The following is a 17,110-nucleotide window of genomic DNA, read 5'->3' on the forward strand; positions in this document are numbered from 1 at the left end:
CGACGAGAGCGCACAAAGGCCCGCGAAGTAGGATGAATAAAGGAAACGAGCTGCTTAAGAGTTGCAGATCCATTATCGTTGGGACGGAGTACCACGCCCGGTGAGCTGGCAACCGCCGCTCAAGGATTCTCAGGCCTCTTTAACAACCCAGGATTCTGCACGCGCCCAGAAGCCTTTTTCCCTTCGCAATGCTGCACACGCTGCCAGGGAGGCAAACTCCAGCACGGGCTCCACCCCGCGGCGTGCAAAAATTACAGGACCTCCCTCCTCGTCGCCAGCCGTGCCTTCCCCCGTCCGCGGTCCTCCAGCGCTAGGGGGCGGGCGCACTCTCCCCGCCTGGACTCGCGGAGCTGCGGCTGGGTTGCAAAAGCAGCAGAGGGAGCTGCCCGGAGCACGCGGGATCCAGCTGGCTCCTTCGGTCGCTTCTTGCTCAGCCGGCGCGTGGGTTCGGCCAGGGAGTCTCCAAGGCGCAGGCGCCGTCGGGCGGGGGAAAGGGAAGGAGGCTGACGACGAGGCACTCGCTGCGCTGGGCCGCCCGACACCGCAGGTAAGGCGCGCGGCGCGGGGAGGGAGAGCGCGCGAGCCCCGCCGCTGGCTCTGCACCGCCGTCCCTTCGCTGCCCCTGCAGGCGAGCCCCCCCCCCCGCCTTCTCTGCTCCCGGCTGCATCACCCCCTGGCTTCCCTTGGGCGGTGTGCCCGTTCCCACGTCCTTGCGCCAGCACCTTTCGCCTCTCGCCCTGCGCCTCTTCTCCGGGCTGCCCCTTAGCTTCCGGTCCTCCGATCTGGGTCCCACTCCCTTCCTCTGAGTCCGGGGAAACTTGGTGGAGGACCTTGCTCGGCCCAGAAAAACTGTACGGAGCTCTCAGGGTGGGATCTGGGGTTGCGTTTAGCGACCCGGGTCGAAGTCAGCTGGGAAGCGCGTTTTAACTTGAAGCCGTAAACAAATCTCTTTCTCTGCCTCTGCAATAGACAGGTCCCACTCTGTACCACACGTAAAGCTTTTTAACGTCAAATGGGAGATACCTCTAGCTGCTGCAAGCGCAAGCTTGTGTTCTGTGTGCCCCTGGCCTGCCTGCTGGCTGGGGAAGTCTGGGAGTTGAAGTCCACGTATCTTAAAGTTGCCATGGTTGAGAAACACTGCTCTACAGTGTAGTCCAAACGAAAGTGCAGGTTTCTCCAGGCATTCACTTCTGGTTTCGCATGAATGCGAGGTGTGTATCTGAGGGGGCCGGAGGGCATTTCCTCAGTCAGCAAGTAGCCTCATCTTGCTCATGTGCATCTGGAATGGGGAATTGGGAATTCCAGTGGGAAGGATGCAGTTTCTAGCAATTTTGAGCACCAATATTTCGCCTGTAAAAATGTCCTGTAAAAACACATTCTTCATCTTTTTTGCCAGACATTTGATGGTAGGGTGGATTTTTTAAAACTAACTAACCTTAAGTGCCTGTTTACTAGGCAATGAAGACTCTATAATATAAGATCAGAAAGTTCAGATGTAAGAGAGTCTTCTTTAACCTGGTGTTCTCACCATGTGCTGGACCGTAACTTCTGCAACTCCAAGTCAACATGCTGTGTTGTAAGACAGTTTCCTATGTTCTGAGGAGCGTTGCACTAGAGTTCCCAATGACCAAGCTGGCTTGTGGTGACAAAAGCTGTAGCCCTGCACACAGATATGTGGTCACAAGATTACAACTGTTGCACACTCAAACAAATTAGCATGATCTAATTCTCTTTCTGCTCCTAGTGCTCTTGGATTCATGAAAGTTGATTTTCAATTCTTTGTATAGGTAGTTCTCGTTTAGCGACCATTCACAGTTATGACAGTGATGAAAAAGTAATTTTGCGACTCATCCTCGCATTTATGACCTTTGCAGGTCTGTAAAGCAAAAGAAAGCTGAAGTAAGATCATACCATTGATTGTGATGTTTCACTTAGCGACCACTTTGCTGAACAACTAAGTTGCCAATCCCAATTGTAGTCACTAAACAAGGACTACCTGTACTACAGCAAGATTATTTTTGTTATTAATTATAAGTTATGGGAGGGAATATTTTGGATTAACAAAAAAGACCAGACTGTGATCTGTTATATAGTGTAACTTCTGTATCTCACTTTTCCCCAGGATTGTCTTGTTCTTTTTTTACATCCTTGACCAACTGCTGTTGAAATAGGCCATCTGATACTCCTGAAACCATAAAAGTTGCCTTATACTGAGTTAGACCTTGGTTTTACTTAAACCTTTACTGTTAGCACTGACTAGTGGTGGCTGTTCTTGCATTCAAGCAATTTTTTTTTCCAGCCTTAAGTGGTGGAGCTGAATACTTTACACTTAACTGCAGCCTTGGTAAAGGTCACAAGGTTGGGAAAGTATATTCTGGGTTGTATTTCTTTTATCTTTTAGACTGACTTGCATTTCTGTCTGTCCTGCCCCTTTCTTCACTTCTGCCACAAGCCATTTGACGTGTTTTGGGGGGGGGGGGAATGCCTGTTCCTTTAGGAATTTGCCTGTGGGGCAATTCTGTATATATCACTATTGCTTTGTCTACAACCATTAAAATTTATAGAACTGTTAAGGTCTTAGGGTCAGATTAGCATTATTGGGTGACAGATTCCTATGCCATGAGTAGTTGGCAAGACTTTTTACATGATTACGAAGGAATTGGATAGTGGCCTGAAGGCAACATTGAATAACTTCTAGTTTTCATAACCCTCTTTTGTAGCCCCTTGAATTTTGGTGCATGGCGCCAAGAAATAGCAATGTGATTTCCTCCTGTTTCTCAGCACCCCTATCCCTCCCCACTGCAAGCCATTGTTTAAGCTTCCCATACTGCCCCTAAAATACCTCCCCCCTGGATGAACACACTGAGTAATTCCAATCCCACCTTGATGGTGTTACCATTCTTCCAAAAAAAAAAAAAAAAAAGGGACTGCAACCCCCTTCTGCCACAGATATGAGATCCTGAGATACATGCAAGAGAGGATAGCTATTTACAACTACATGGTAATGTTGATGCCTCAGACAGCACAGTTTCAACATGATATGGAAACAGATTGATGTCCTGTTACATATCAACTGATGCATACAGATAGTTATTTATTTATTTTTTTACTTTACATTATTTTACCATGGGAAACTTATTAGGAAAGATGTGGCTGAGATGGGAACAACTAATAAAATGTCAGTTTGTTGGATGGTGATGATGAAAAGGTGCGTTCCTTGTTGCAAGTTATTAGGAAAGATTAAAATAAAATGGCTCCACCATAATATCATTCCACAGTTCTGTTGTGGACCAAGTTGAGAGTATTACGTGTAGTATTGATCTGACTGCCTGAAAAAGATTAAAAGACACCCAGGTAAGGAAAAAAATGTTTGGACAAGTAACAGGATGATTAATTCTAGGCAGCACTGTTGAAAGGGAGTAATCCCAGAGAGGTCACACCCACGCGCACTGTGTATTTATCTCAGTAACAGGCATGTCCTCTCCCTTTCTGTGCTTTCATATTAAAGGCATGACAGTGATATGCTGATGCTTGGCTGTGAAAACAGACAAGGGAATAGTGAGATTGGCTAGCGGTTTTAACCTCAGAATAAAGTTTGCTTTGTAAAGAGTTGGTGTCCACTGACTACCAAACTCAGGATTTGGAGTCTTTTGGAAGTTTGTTTGTTAGTTTAAAACATTTGTATAGCTGTCCATCTTAAAACAAGGCTGGGTGGCTTACAATCAATAAAACAATATAAAACCAATAGTAACAAACTAAAAATAGAAAAACCTAGCACCTTGATAATATTTCCCTGATGCACTCACGTTCCCATCATGCCCTGACCTTGCCCTGTCCCAACGCCTGGGGGAAGAGCCAGGTTTTATGTGCTTTCCGGAAGGATAGAAGGGATGGGGCCTGTCGGATCACAGGCGAGAGGGTGTTGCACAGGGCGGGGGCTGCAACAGAAAAGTCACACTTCCAAGGACGCACAAGATGGCAGTGTTTAAGAGAAAGGACCTGGAGCGTGCTTACCCTGTCCTCTCTGGTGGGGCAGACATAGTTGCAAGTCATGGAGCTAAATCCTTGTTCTTCTGGCTTCCCCAGTCATCGAAAAGTCATTTATTTCCTCATATGACTTCTTTTAAATCTCTCTTCACCTTTTTAATCAAGTCTCTGGCCTCTCAGATGCTAGTTTAACTTCATCTAGGTATATATACTGAAGGAAAAACCATTGTTCTTCCCTAGGTCATACCTGCATCTATTTCCCTGTGGCTCTCCTGTTTTCAAATTATAACTCCTGAAAAAAAAAAGGTCATTGCTTACTTGAATTCCATTTATTTTAGATTTGACATTTGGAAAAATGTATATATTTTGCACCATGACATTTCTTTAGCACTTGGGAATTTTTCAGAAATGCTCTCACTTTTCTTTGTGTGTTGGTGAGAGGGCGACTCATTTTGTGTTTCAGGCTTGATGAAAATATAGCCTTTTTAATAACATTATAATAATTTAACTATAACTAATAGTTTGTTAACACACATTTTTTCATGAAGTTAGCTTTTTTATCCTTATAAAATCCTTACTATTGTTTGTAATATATAAATCTTAATATTAAACCACTGAAAGCCTTGAAAAACAGTTGATTAAGAATCTTTAATGTGCTAATGTATATACTAACCTACAGTATGCATTTTGCAAGCAATCCTGAATGTCCGTTGTACCAGAAAGCATGAGGTCTTATCCTTTGCTGACTTCTGCATGCATCTTTTTGAGTCTTGAATTATTTCAGATTGTAGTGCGGTGGCCATGGTTCTTTGTATTCCTTATTCTGTAGGTACTGTTTTGTCATTCCTATTATGAAATTAAACATATATCCATATACTGAAAGTTTTGGAACAAAAAAACTTGTACTGCTTTTTAGCTCTTGTTCTGCACTGCACCTATAAAGAGTTACATGTTTGCATGTATATAAATTCATATTTGGGACTTAAGCAACTTAACAATTTCCCTTCTTTCACTCAAGCTTCTTAACATTTAAGACAGAAGGTTATGTGAAAATATTTGGACAAAGGAGGATGGGGCAGATTTGTACATCAAAGACCTTGAACATTCCATGTAGTTTCCTTCCTTGCTAATGGAAGGAAGTTCGTTATGCAGAATGATTGCTTAATTTATGCAGACTCTTGCCTTCCTCAGCATAGCATTTTTGAGGGCAACCAGCATGCAGTTTGCATGGGTGAATTCAAGTCTTAACTATAAGGTTTTCTTTGAAGAAAGTGCATCTTAAAATAAATTTCTTTACTGCTGTAATAATGATTAGAGGTGGATTGCTCATGACCTTGAGCTGAAGTAGAGGAAGAAGGAAGCATTGCTCAATGGAAGAACATCAGCAAAGACAATGGTTAGGGATATGGGGAAATACAATTTAAAATACCTGGAAGGCTTCAGGTTGGAGAAGGGTGTTTGACCAGTGGTTGTTCTTCCCTCAGAATTATGTTTCTATGTCTGCATAAAGCCATATTCATTACAGTGAGTATTACGAACATTTAATATTTGAAGTTTTAAAGAATATTTGAAGATTTATACCCCTGCATTGCTTTATCTTCAAAGGAACACATACTGAAACATCACAAGCATATCTTCCTATATGCCATTTGTTGCTGGCTCTTTTTCACAGATCCTGGTAGAACAAAAGTATCACATTGACCCAAACTACCACCAGTTTATGGCGTGACCACAGTCCTTTGCAGAGCTTCCTTCCTTTTTTCCCCTCTTTCTGCCAATGATCCTTTCATTTGACTCATCACTTCCAAGATTAATTTTAATTCCAAGATTCAGACTTGTAGCATTTGGAACAACTAAATCTCTGAAGCTTGGTGAAGTGCTTTTTTGAAATTGCTTAGTAATAAAACATGAACGCAGTTTCATACCCCTCTCAGATTATATGGAAAAGAGCTTTTGGAACATCTTACACTTACAGTGGGAACAATTTCTGCAGCAAATGGAAATAGATGAAAAGTGGCCACTCTGAGTTACTGATGACCACTGGGTCCTTTGGTATTCACCAAATTAGTACTCACTAATGATAAGTATAATAATGACAAGCCTACATAGACATTTTTGTCTTGCAGGTAATAAAGATAATATGTAAAATGCAGCTTTAATTGTTTAATGCCCCTCAAAATGCAGGTGGTTTTTGGAGGCTTACAGGTTGTATATATCTTGTTCTCAGCCCATTTGGTTGCAAGATGCACTTGTTTTGTTTTATGCTGGTCTAGTTCTTACAGCAAAGCTGTCAATGTGTGATGTGACAAGGGCTTTTTGTTTCTCAGCCACTTGCTGTAGAACCTGATACCAGTTTGGGCAGAGAGGGAGTGAGTGGCCCAAGGTCACCCAGTTGGCTTCTGTGCCTAAGGGAGGACTAGAATATGGGTGTGTCACTTCCTAGACCAGCACTGTAACCACATTGGCTTTCATAAGCTGAAATGACTTTGCAATTGTGAAGGTTCCAGAGAAAGGTTTAGGAAGCAGTATGCAAATCTTGACTGGCTTGACATTTCTTTAATTGAATCTGGTTTTCAAATTATTTTTCTATGATTAATTTTATGACTTTTTATATGCAAGCAGCAGTAGTAATATTTTTATTTGGTATGTGCTGAGTACAAGCAAACAACAATAAAATTATAATATAAACAAATTGTTATCTATCTATAACCATTTCTATAACAGTTTAACAAACATCTAAGCACTACCATAATTTAAACTTGTTTTGGGTACTGCAGTCAAGAAGGAATGATTCTTCAAGATTTTTACAAACCTGAAAAAAGGATTTTCATCTTCATGGGATCAGACTCCAAACGTTGTTCAAGAGGGAGCTGATTCCAAAGAGTAGGTGCAAGATGGGAGAAGAGTTTGAAATGTGAGGTAGCCTTTCCCACACATGGAAAAACTAAGTGACCCTGATTACACAATCAAGCTCAGTTCAAGGCACGTGTTCAGTTTGGCCCCACAAAGCATTCAAGATGGGTGTTTGACATAGCACATTTATTTGAGCAAAGCTCCCTTTCCAGAAGAGTTGACATAGCTGCTTTGAAGGCATTCTATCTGGAACCACCAGCAAAGTGAAGCAGCTATGTGAACGCATGTGTGAAGGTAACAGGGAATGCCTTTGAAACATCCATGCCAAACTTCCATAGACTGTAGCTGTTATAATGCTTTGAGAGGGGTGCTTTGCTTTGTGAATGGGCCCTTTCAAAGGCTTTCCATAGCCATAATTTATAATAAGGCTGGAGTTGAGACACTGTTTCCAGAACCAGAATAGGGGGTCTAGACTGGGAAAGGGGCTCGAGAGATAGCTGCAATTCTGGATATATTTATAGAATATCCCTATGAAATGCCATGATAAACATATTTAGGTAAATATTCAGAAGGAGTTCTTAATAGTTGTTGTTTTTTAAACAGATTGTGGAAGTTGGAAAGTTATAGTCCTATCTGAGCATGCTCCAGATGTCCATATTTTTGAAAATTCTGGGAGATTCAGGAAGAAGATGCTGGACAAATCTCAAGACAATATACCCTCTTCCCCAAATACATACACAAATGAAAAGGACCAGTAGAGCTAGGCAATCTGTAGTTCCAGGAATTCCATTTATTTACAAATGGTCAAAATCAGTAGTGTTGTTTTCCTCCATCATGAGACAAGAGATGCATGAAAACTTTAACATAAATCATAAGTTATAGCGTATTTTCCAAAAAAAAAAAAAGTACAGAAAAATCTTTTTAAAAATCCTCAAAGCCAGAACTGAAGAGAAAATTTCATGGTCCCTGCCCACATTACATCTGTTCTGTACTCTAGTACTGTGTGGTCCCAGTTGGCTGTAGAAAGTTCGATTTGAGTTTCTCTAAGAAGACGTTTTTCCTCTAATGTAAATAGTAAATGTTAGTCCTGTGATGCCTCCTTTTTTTTTTTTTTACCAGCGTTCTGTGTCAATATTTTTTCCCAAATCTCTTTATTGTGTGAAATAAATGGTGCATATTTTGATTTCTCAATGCAGTAAAGTGAGAGAACTTTTTTCCAGAACTTTTTAACACTGTATTTCCCCTCCACCCCAGGGTTAGAGCTGGTTTATCCAGTTTTAAGTAGTGGTCTATGTAAGAAAACTTCCCAAAGACTGGTTTTTTTTGTTCTGTTGATTGAAACTATGGCAAATTTTAAAGTGTTAAATTAAAAGTAGGGAGACCTGGTTCAGATCACTACTTGATTGGAAATAAAAGATCTGCCTAACCTACCTCACTGGTTTCTTGGGGGGGGGGACCATCTTGAGCTTCTTTAAGGCAGAGAATAAACAATTAACTTGTTTGCTGTAAGTTTGTGCAGGACATTTAATGGAATTCCAAATTGATCTCTGTGTATTTAGTAGTCAGGAGCTAGTAAAGATATTTTTTTCTATAGGATCTGCTATATAGTTTTTGGTCACTTAAATCTTTACCTTATTATGTCGTACTTGCAAGCAAATGAAAAAGAGAGCTGTACTTTTATGTACTAATTAAGAAAGGAAGGGACTGCTCTTAACTTTGCTACAGTGTAGTTCTACCTTGTGGCAAGTTCCTGTGCCGCTCTGGAAACTTGGAAGCAGAGAGAGAGAACGTTGGAGACACAGAAATATGCTTGTCTTCAAGTTTACCATCTCAGTAGATCAATTTCCTGCCTTTGGAAAAAAATATTGAGTCTTTGTCACATATTTTTAACTTCTAATTTGATATTCAGGAAAAATTGTGATGGTGTCTATGACAGTGGTCCAGACTTTACCAACCTGAGGCTACAACTGATGTATTGACTACAACTCCCTGCCCATATATACTTGAGTGGATATCAGTCAATATTATATATTTAAACTGGCAGGCAGGAAGATAGATTGTGAGCATTCATGCTATGGTTCACTCTTCATTTAATCATAAATATTATTCGCTGATCGACTTCATTCTCTCTTTCAGAATTTCAGATCCACAATAATATGAAGGAGAAGGCTAATACTGGATGGTAGTAGCTGTGATGGCTGTATGTTCACACCAGAGTTAGAGTTGTCATGCCTCTCAGGGCCAGAAGTTAGAGAACATGAGCAGGAGAGTGTAATTGTACTTATGGCCTGCCTATAGATGCTTTCATGGCATATCTTGAGTCACTCTGGAAGAGAATGAAAGGTTAAATACTTGCTTGGTTTTATCTAACAGAGCTCTTCATACATTTCTGTGTTAGTAGTTTGTTGGTTTGTTTGTTCAATTTATGTAGCTGCCCATCTCAGACCAGTGATTCTGGGCGGCTAACAATAATAAGTTAAGTTGGATTGTACAAAAAGTGTAGGTGGTAGTGAACGTATGCTGATGTTTTAAGAACAACATAATAACATCGAGTGGAGATAGAGGGAGGTAGTGACCCAAAAAGCATCATGGCTACTCTATATAATTATGGGAAGTGATCAGTGGTAGAGACTGATTTATGCTAATCCAGTAGTGGTTCAAACCTGTAAGAGGAAACCATGTCTTAGAGCTTTATGTCTTCTTTCATTTCCCATTCTCTCCACTCCTAGGGTTTATAAATTCAGTCACATTTCCATGGTGCTTGTCCTCTGTTGCACTGTCACTGATCTGTTAAATACTGCACCAAGAGGTAGGTACATTCAGCAAGCATGGTTTTTGAAAAGAATATGCTTCATTGGATTTTGGGTTTATGTACAAGACATTTAAAGCTTCTGTTCACAGTTTAGAGCATACCATGTGATTTCCTGTACAAACAATTAGCAAACTGAGACCTAACTTGTTAATTCTCTGATGGGCTGGAAATGCTTCAGTGCACATCCTTGTTTTGATCAATTAAGGGGTATATCTGCTGTTCATGCCATACATATTATCTGCATACTTCCTTCCACCTGCACCAGCAATTAAGAGATCTTTTTTTCCTATGGGAAAGGCCAAGTCCTATGATGTAATTGTTATTACATCCGCTGCTAAATACAAATTTCTTCTGATCAGTTGTATTCCTTAAACTTCAACATGCACACATTTTATATAGTTACAAATACTTTTTAAGTACATGTATGGCAGTTTCCTTACTTTTGTTAGTGTATGTTTGTGTTTTTATGCCATTCATACAATACAGAAAATGATCTGCTAATATTTTATTTTTAATTGTGGCTTGTCCTGTTTTATATTCTGACTTTAATATTTATACCTTAAATAAAGAGATCAGCCCAGCACAAGGAAATGTTCACTCACAGTCTAGCATGATCCATATATAATGCCACTTACAACATCTGATTCAGCATGGAATAAGTGTTGAGCTTGTGTGCTTTCTGTTCATTGCACATGTACCAATTTCACCTGTCAGACACAGGTTTGTGCAAGCCTGTAGTTTGCTCTTGTATTTGATGTGTAGTTTAGCCAGTTCAGACAATAGCTGCATTATATGTAATGCTAAGAACAGTGTGATTCATGCATAGTTAGTTATTCAGGGATGGATTCTCTGTTAACACTGAATCAGATACAAACAAATCAGATGACAGATAAGCAGGCTAACTCTCTTAGGTGGCCTGTATGGTGTACTTCCTTAAAGTCGCTACATCTTTTTCTGGAATTGATGGCTTCTCTCTGCATTTAGCCTGGGGGAAAACTTGTTTGCTTTAAGAGGTTAGAGACAACTTCAGGAGGGTCTGTTCCCACTCCAATGCACCTGTCTTCTGATCAGGAAACACATAAAATGGTCTTTAATAATAGTTCATGGGAATCCCTTGTACCTGCCATCAGTCTAGTGTGGCCAAACACAGTGATGAACAGTTTGAAGGACCACATTCTTCTCTATGAGATTGCTCTTCACTGTGGTCATTAGCAGAGGCCCAGTTGTGTGTCCTGCCCCATTGCCATTTGAGGTCTAATGTGCTGGGTTATGGGACAGGATTCTTTCAGTTGCAGCTTACTGGTAGAGAAAGCTCCTATTTCCCACAGACAGGATTGCCCCTTTCTTTACCTATTGTTTCAGCCTGTCATCAAAGCCTTTCTATTTCCCTGTCCTTCTATTTATGCCAACCACAGCTTTCTGTGATTTTAATACCTGTGGTTTAATATCCAGCTGTGGATGCTTTCTTTCTTTTGTTTAATTTCTTTTGTGTAATAAACCAAGATACTTGGCAAACCTCAGTGGAGAAAGAATCCAGAATCAGAGTAACTACATTTATATAGGATGTTATGCTAGAATTCTGAATTCCAGTTTATTATGAATGAATTTGCCCTGTGTTGTGTGCATCCACCTTGGCTCTCTTGCTGGCATTCACAGCTAAAAAGAAAATGGTTTAATCAGTGGCCCTATAGATATGGTTTGCACTTCAGAACTGCTGTAGGTGGGTCAAAGTACTAAAGGCCTCTGATGTGTGTGATTTTGTATCAAGGAACTGAGAGTGAAAGCTCAAACGGAAGTGCAGATTCCAAGCATGATTGCATTATGTAATACCGTAGAATACATATTCGCTATTATTTTGCATGGAAATTAAGACGAGGTACTTTTCCTAACCTTCTAATTTTCATGCTTTTGGTTTATATATGAATTTGTAAGCACCTTAACTTTATATTTTTGGTGTATTTTCTTATTGTTCTTAGGAAGGTTTATAAAGTGCCTGGAAGTACCAGGTGACCAAAAAAACCCCAAAGAACCAGTGTACTGTAGTAGTGAAGGTGTTCGACTAGAATTGAGGAATCCAAGTTCAAGTACACCATCACAGATGGAAGGTCACAAGGTAGCTTTGGGTTGTAACTCTCCCTTAGGCGAACCTGTCATTCAAATTTGCTGTGAGGATAAAATTGGAGAAAGATTACTATGTGAGCTCCTAAAAGAAAGGTAGGATACAAATCTAACAAACAAACGAAAAAACAAACAAATAACTGCCACTACCACAGCTGTATGGATTTTACCAGACATTCTTATTACGTATTCTTGGATGATTGAAGTACTTGAAATACTTCAAACAGAGGTTCTAAATAAGTCAGATTTCATGCAACAGAAGCATAGATTAAATGGTGCCCATCTCCTTATTTAAATTAGTCTTATATGCTGAGTATCTATAGAAAAGATTAGATAAATTTATGATCATTTGGAGCCTTATATGGAATTAGGTGTATAAAATGCCTAATACTTTATTTAGTGATTTAATTATCAGGAGGGAGGGAAACCTTTTCCCCCACACACAGCCTGTTAGAACTCCAAGTGCTCAATTTTGGAAATCAGTACAGTTGCAAGAAAATGGTTTATCTGAAATTGGTTCCAGGTAGCAATACTGTTGAGCCAGATGTGGGGGAATATATTCTTCCATATTTGTTCACAATCTTTGTCTTTTGAGATTTTGCTATATTCCAAACGCATATGAATGAATTCTAATCTAGTTGTGCTTGAATCCTGACCTTTAACCCAATGCCTTGCTATGGAAGGCAAAAAAATAATCCTTACCACTAATTTTTCTTTCTTCCCAGCTGTCCACTCCCATTTTTATCAATACTAACTTTAGTTGGAAGCCCTAAGTAATAGATGTGCAGGTAGTTCCCAGTTTAAGAACGAGTTCCATTCCCAAGGTCTGTCCTTAAGTTGAATACATATGTAAGCCAAAACAGTATTATTGTATAATACAGTGTAAGTAGTATGGTGTAATGAACTCGAACCATTATGTATTCAACTTGAATCATTGTGTATTTAACCTGAATTTTGCTACAATAGGCTCCATCCTTAACTATGGGTTGTCTGGAACTCGGGCATTCTTAACCTGGGGACTACCTGTATATGCATCTTGGGTTTTGAACTTGTATGTCTTGACTTAGAAAGTATTCACAAATGTTGCACAACTGTCTTTATCTTGAAGCCATTTAGTTTTATCTTGTTTCTAACTGGTAGTACAATTACTGTACTGTATAAATAATGAATCAAAGAGTTGTGGGCATTCAGTGGCATATTGGCTCCCTGTTGGTTTTTGGTTTTTGTCTTTTTAAAGTATGCCATGTGGCATTTCCCAAATTGTTTTTGGAAAACCTTTGAGATCTGAAAGCTGATTAAAGAGTTTTAGTTTGCAGAACTAGTTATGCAATTCTTTGGATTTTCTTGAGTTCTTGGTTAGTATAATTATTATTCTTCCTGGGTGAAGTGATAGCTGATTGTGTGAAAATGAACACAGGATACTTGCTGTTTTTTAATTTATACCATGTGCCTCAGTTTGAAACTGAGTGATATAATGAAATCCATGGTGCATATTCATAGTTCCACTGAGATAGAAATAAAATAATACTGTATGTGTGTTGATTTTTTTTCAATTAAATGAGTTTTTGGTCCTATCTATAAGGTTATATATCCTGTAGTTTCTATTTTTAATGTTCCCTAATATCACAAAAAATGAAACAATAATACATTTTCATCTCGCATTGTTTGTGGGATGAAAATGTATATCAAAGGCAAAAGTTCATAGTTAACCCTTGAAGTGTCTTTCCTTTCCTTGGTAGAATTAAATACTTGTTAGAATTATATTTTAGGTACAGAGATTGTGATATCATTGCTATTATCATTGAGGCTTGGAGAACACAGGCATTTTCAGAGGAATGGATTAATCAAAGCGTCTCCTTGCTTATTCTGCTCTGACTGAAAGCTGTTTTCCCTTATTCTCCAGGTAGCTGGTTAAATGCAATTGTGTCAATAACAGAGGGAGGATAAACATGAGAATAGCAGGTAAGAATTATAACTTTTTTTTTTTTTAACTTCTGAAACGAGTAGCCCATCTGGTCATAGTGAGCATTTCTAACCTGAAACTCTGATTAAAAAGAAGTTTCATGGGTTCTTTCTATCTGAAATCCACATTCTGGTGAAGTTTTAATATAGTAAAGTTTGAGAGAATGGACTCCTATTCAGATTGGTTGACTTGTGATAGTTTAAGAAGTGTAGGTTGTGTTTAAACTCAAGCTAAATGGTTCAAATCAAATTGAATTTAAATGTAGTTTGAATTGTATCTGTATTACTTCACCTTCTTTTTCTAGCATATCAATAACTAGCAATAAGAGCAATTAGAAATAGTTTTGGTCTTTAAGTTCTTGTAACTGACTTGGAGCCACTGTTATATATTTTTTCCTAAAAGTTTACAATTATGATGCTAGTATTTCTTGGGCAGGAAGAAAGATTAGTGGTGGAAAATATTTTAGGTAATAACATGGCAGCTTGTTTTCCTTACCAAGTCTAGCCAGGAAAACTTTTTAAATTAAATGTTATTATTGTCTGACATATACCAATTACTCAAAAAATTGTTGGGAAATGTACGTTATCTAATGCATGATTGGCAGAAGTTTAACAGAATGGAAAGTATCTTGCAGTTTAATATTACATTTATGTCTGGCATGTTAGAACTCAGAAAACCCTAATGTAGATGGAAGAAATGGAACTGAATTGATTTTCCTATTCATTTCTCAGTCACCAAAGAGGGAATTGAATGGAAAAGACTAACTCTACCTCTTCTGACTAGAAGTCAGGGCTTAAGACTTCTTCCTGTCCTATAGCGGAAACAACCTTCTTTCAAACTTTAGGTATTTTCTAGGAGAAGCAGCGGCTTTTCTCTTGGCTGCAAAGAAAGGAAGGTGGTAGGAAAGAAAGTCGCTAGGGAAGAGAACGGGCAATTAATATTAGTAATAATGTTACACAGAACATTTTTAATTTATGAAGTTTAAAGAAAAATATCTTGTTAGCCCTATTTCCTTCTTATATTGAAGACATGAATTGAGAAGGGTGTGCTGCAGTGAATCCCCCAGTTTTTATGGACTGAACTGTAATTTCAAAGAAGACAGGGTTTTACATCAACCACTCTGTGCATGGAATAGGTGCTTTTGGGAGGTTTGGGCCCAAACATGCATTTTAGCCATCCAGAATGATGTTTTGTTCTGGAGATGGAACAAAACGTGGTTCTTCCATAGCAAAACATGATTCTTCCAGAGCAAAGCGTGGTTCTTCCAGACCAAAGTATTTGGGGATGGGAGGGTTAAGAGTGGGGAAGAAGTCAAGAAAATCAGTGGCTAAGGAAAGGGAAGAGAAGATCATGGGGCCAATGGGATATGCTGGCCTGGGAGAGGGAGTGACATGCACTACCCTTGTCCTACTTGGCTTATCACTCTGAGATCTCTGCAGATTTTCTTTTGGCTAAAACAAACAAACAAACAAACAAACAAACAAAACCTTTGGATTTAATTTCTTCCAAACCTTGGTCCACCCAGAATGGTTTGGCTGAATTACTGTAATGCAGTGTGTTTCTTTTAGGTTCAGAACAAAACATTTCATGCATACCCCTGATATCAGAATTTAATGGAAGTTAGTAGGATATAAATATATTATGGGATGATGTAAGCCTAATTCAAATTAATATAAAGCTATAAACTGGATAAGTTTAAGTTTTATTTATTTTTCCTTGCATGTGCAAGGGCTCTGCTGATCCGAAATCAGCACTTTTCCATTATGTGATATGCCAGCTGCTTGCCATTTTTGCCCTTCCTCATTGACCAGCCTATTTTCCATGCAAGTAAAAATATACAACTAAAATCTATATGTTATGATCGTTTTAGATTTGTTCATTAATAGTTCTTATCTACAGAATTAAGAGTCCGGTATTACAATATTACTGTTATTTTAGAATGTATAATTCTAAGATCTTTGAGTTGCTTTTAAATTTATTGGACTCATTTAGCCTAAGTAATTTAAAATAGCGTGTCTTGCTAGCCTAACTTTGGGATTGTATCTCAAAATAATAAGTATATGTTGTTTTAAAAGGTTTACAATAATGAAATTAGGAACTAAGATCTAAATCTAAATATACCATGATACCTGCTCAATTACATTACAATTGACGTGCCTTGGTATCTTTGATCTCCTATCGAAAACCATAATTTTGTATTTTTGGTAATTAATCACACTTTCCAGGTGATTCTGTTTGCAGACCATAGTAATTGTTTGTTCATAGGTGGATTTGTGTGTATGTGTGCCTGTGGTGGATAGCAACAGAGAGCAAGGCTATCAGGAAGGAGGGGGTGCATTCCAGGAAGGGAAAGGAGGGAAAAGACAACACAGTCTGCAGGGGGAGCGTGGGAAGCATAAGAGGTTCAAGATAGCCACTCCCTAGAATCTCCCAGGGTATACCTACTAGTTGCAATAACATCGATTTAGTTTGGCAAGTTTCTGTCTATATGGTGTAAGCAAATAAAGGAGCTTAACTCAACTGGACTGTTTCATCATTGTTCTTGGGCTGGGCTTGACATCAATCTTGCCAGACTAAATCTATACTACTACAACTAGTGGATATACCCTGGGAGATTCTAGGGAGTGGCTATCCTGAACCTCTTATGCTTCCCACGCTCCCCCTGCAGACTGTTGCCTGTTCTCTCCTTTCCCTTCTTGGAATGCACCCCCTCCTTCCTGATAGCCTTGCTCTCTGTTGCTATCCACCACAGTGCCTTTAAGCCAGTGTTGATTCCTGGTGACTGCCTGGACATAGCCCTGCAGTTTTCTTAGCAAGATTTCGGAAGTGCTTTGCCATTGCCTTCTTCCTAGGGCTGAGAGAGAATGTCTGGCCCAAGATCACCCAGCTGGTTTTGTGCTTAAGGCAGAGCTAGAACTCCTGGTCTCCTGGATTCTAGCCCGGCGCCTTAACCACTACACCAAACAAGGTCTCATGTATTTTCTATACTGCCCTAAGATATAGTAACTCAGAATGCTTATGGTAAATTTGAAGGCAGCATTATGGATAGACATGTTCCCACTAACTACTTTTCCAAGGATTTGAGGATCATGTCTGAACTTTCTTAGAGATCCCGCTTTTATTGAGGTTCCTTGGTGACGACAATTTGTTTGCACAATTAGATATCATTCAATCGGTCTGTAAGATTTTAAAGGATGATGACATTTTCAGAAAAAAACAAGAAAATATAATTGCACGTCTCATATTTAATTTGGAATAGTGAAGCTATTTTTTGTACTTGCTTGCTATGAGGAAAGTGTGAGCACGTACTGGCAAACGTTTGATTAGCCAAGGGTTTCATTTCACTCTTGTCACAGCTGAATCATTGAAAATAGGCT

General features: G+C 39.3%; 1 protein-coding gene across 1 annotated transcript in view; it reads left to right on the forward strand.

Annotated features, from left to right (window-relative positions):
• The first annotated feature begins 380 nt into the window (after positions 1 to 380).
• The window catches only part of FAM3C (FAM3 metabolism regulating signaling molecule C), a 36,024-nt gene continuing 19,294 nt past the window's right edge, over positions 381 to 17,110 (forward strand). The window contains exons 1-2 of the mRNA XM_007438293.3: positions 381 to 547; positions 13,674 to 13,732. Of these exons, the coding sequence (XP_007438355.1) occupies positions 13,720 to 13,732 (13 nt within the window). The 5' untranslated portion in view covers positions 381 to 547; positions 13,674 to 13,719. The remainder of the gene's footprint in view (positions 548 to 13,673; positions 13,733 to 17,110) is intronic.

Source organism: Python bivittatus, unplaced genomic scaffold, assembly GCF_059951505.1.
Source record: "Python bivittatus isolate LINGU-HERP-01145 unplaced genomic scaffold, Pbiv_v1 ctg000330_np1212, whole genome shotgun sequence".
Classification (NCBI taxonomy): Eukaryota; Metazoa; Chordata; class Lepidosauria; order Squamata; family Pythonidae; genus Python; species Python bivittatus.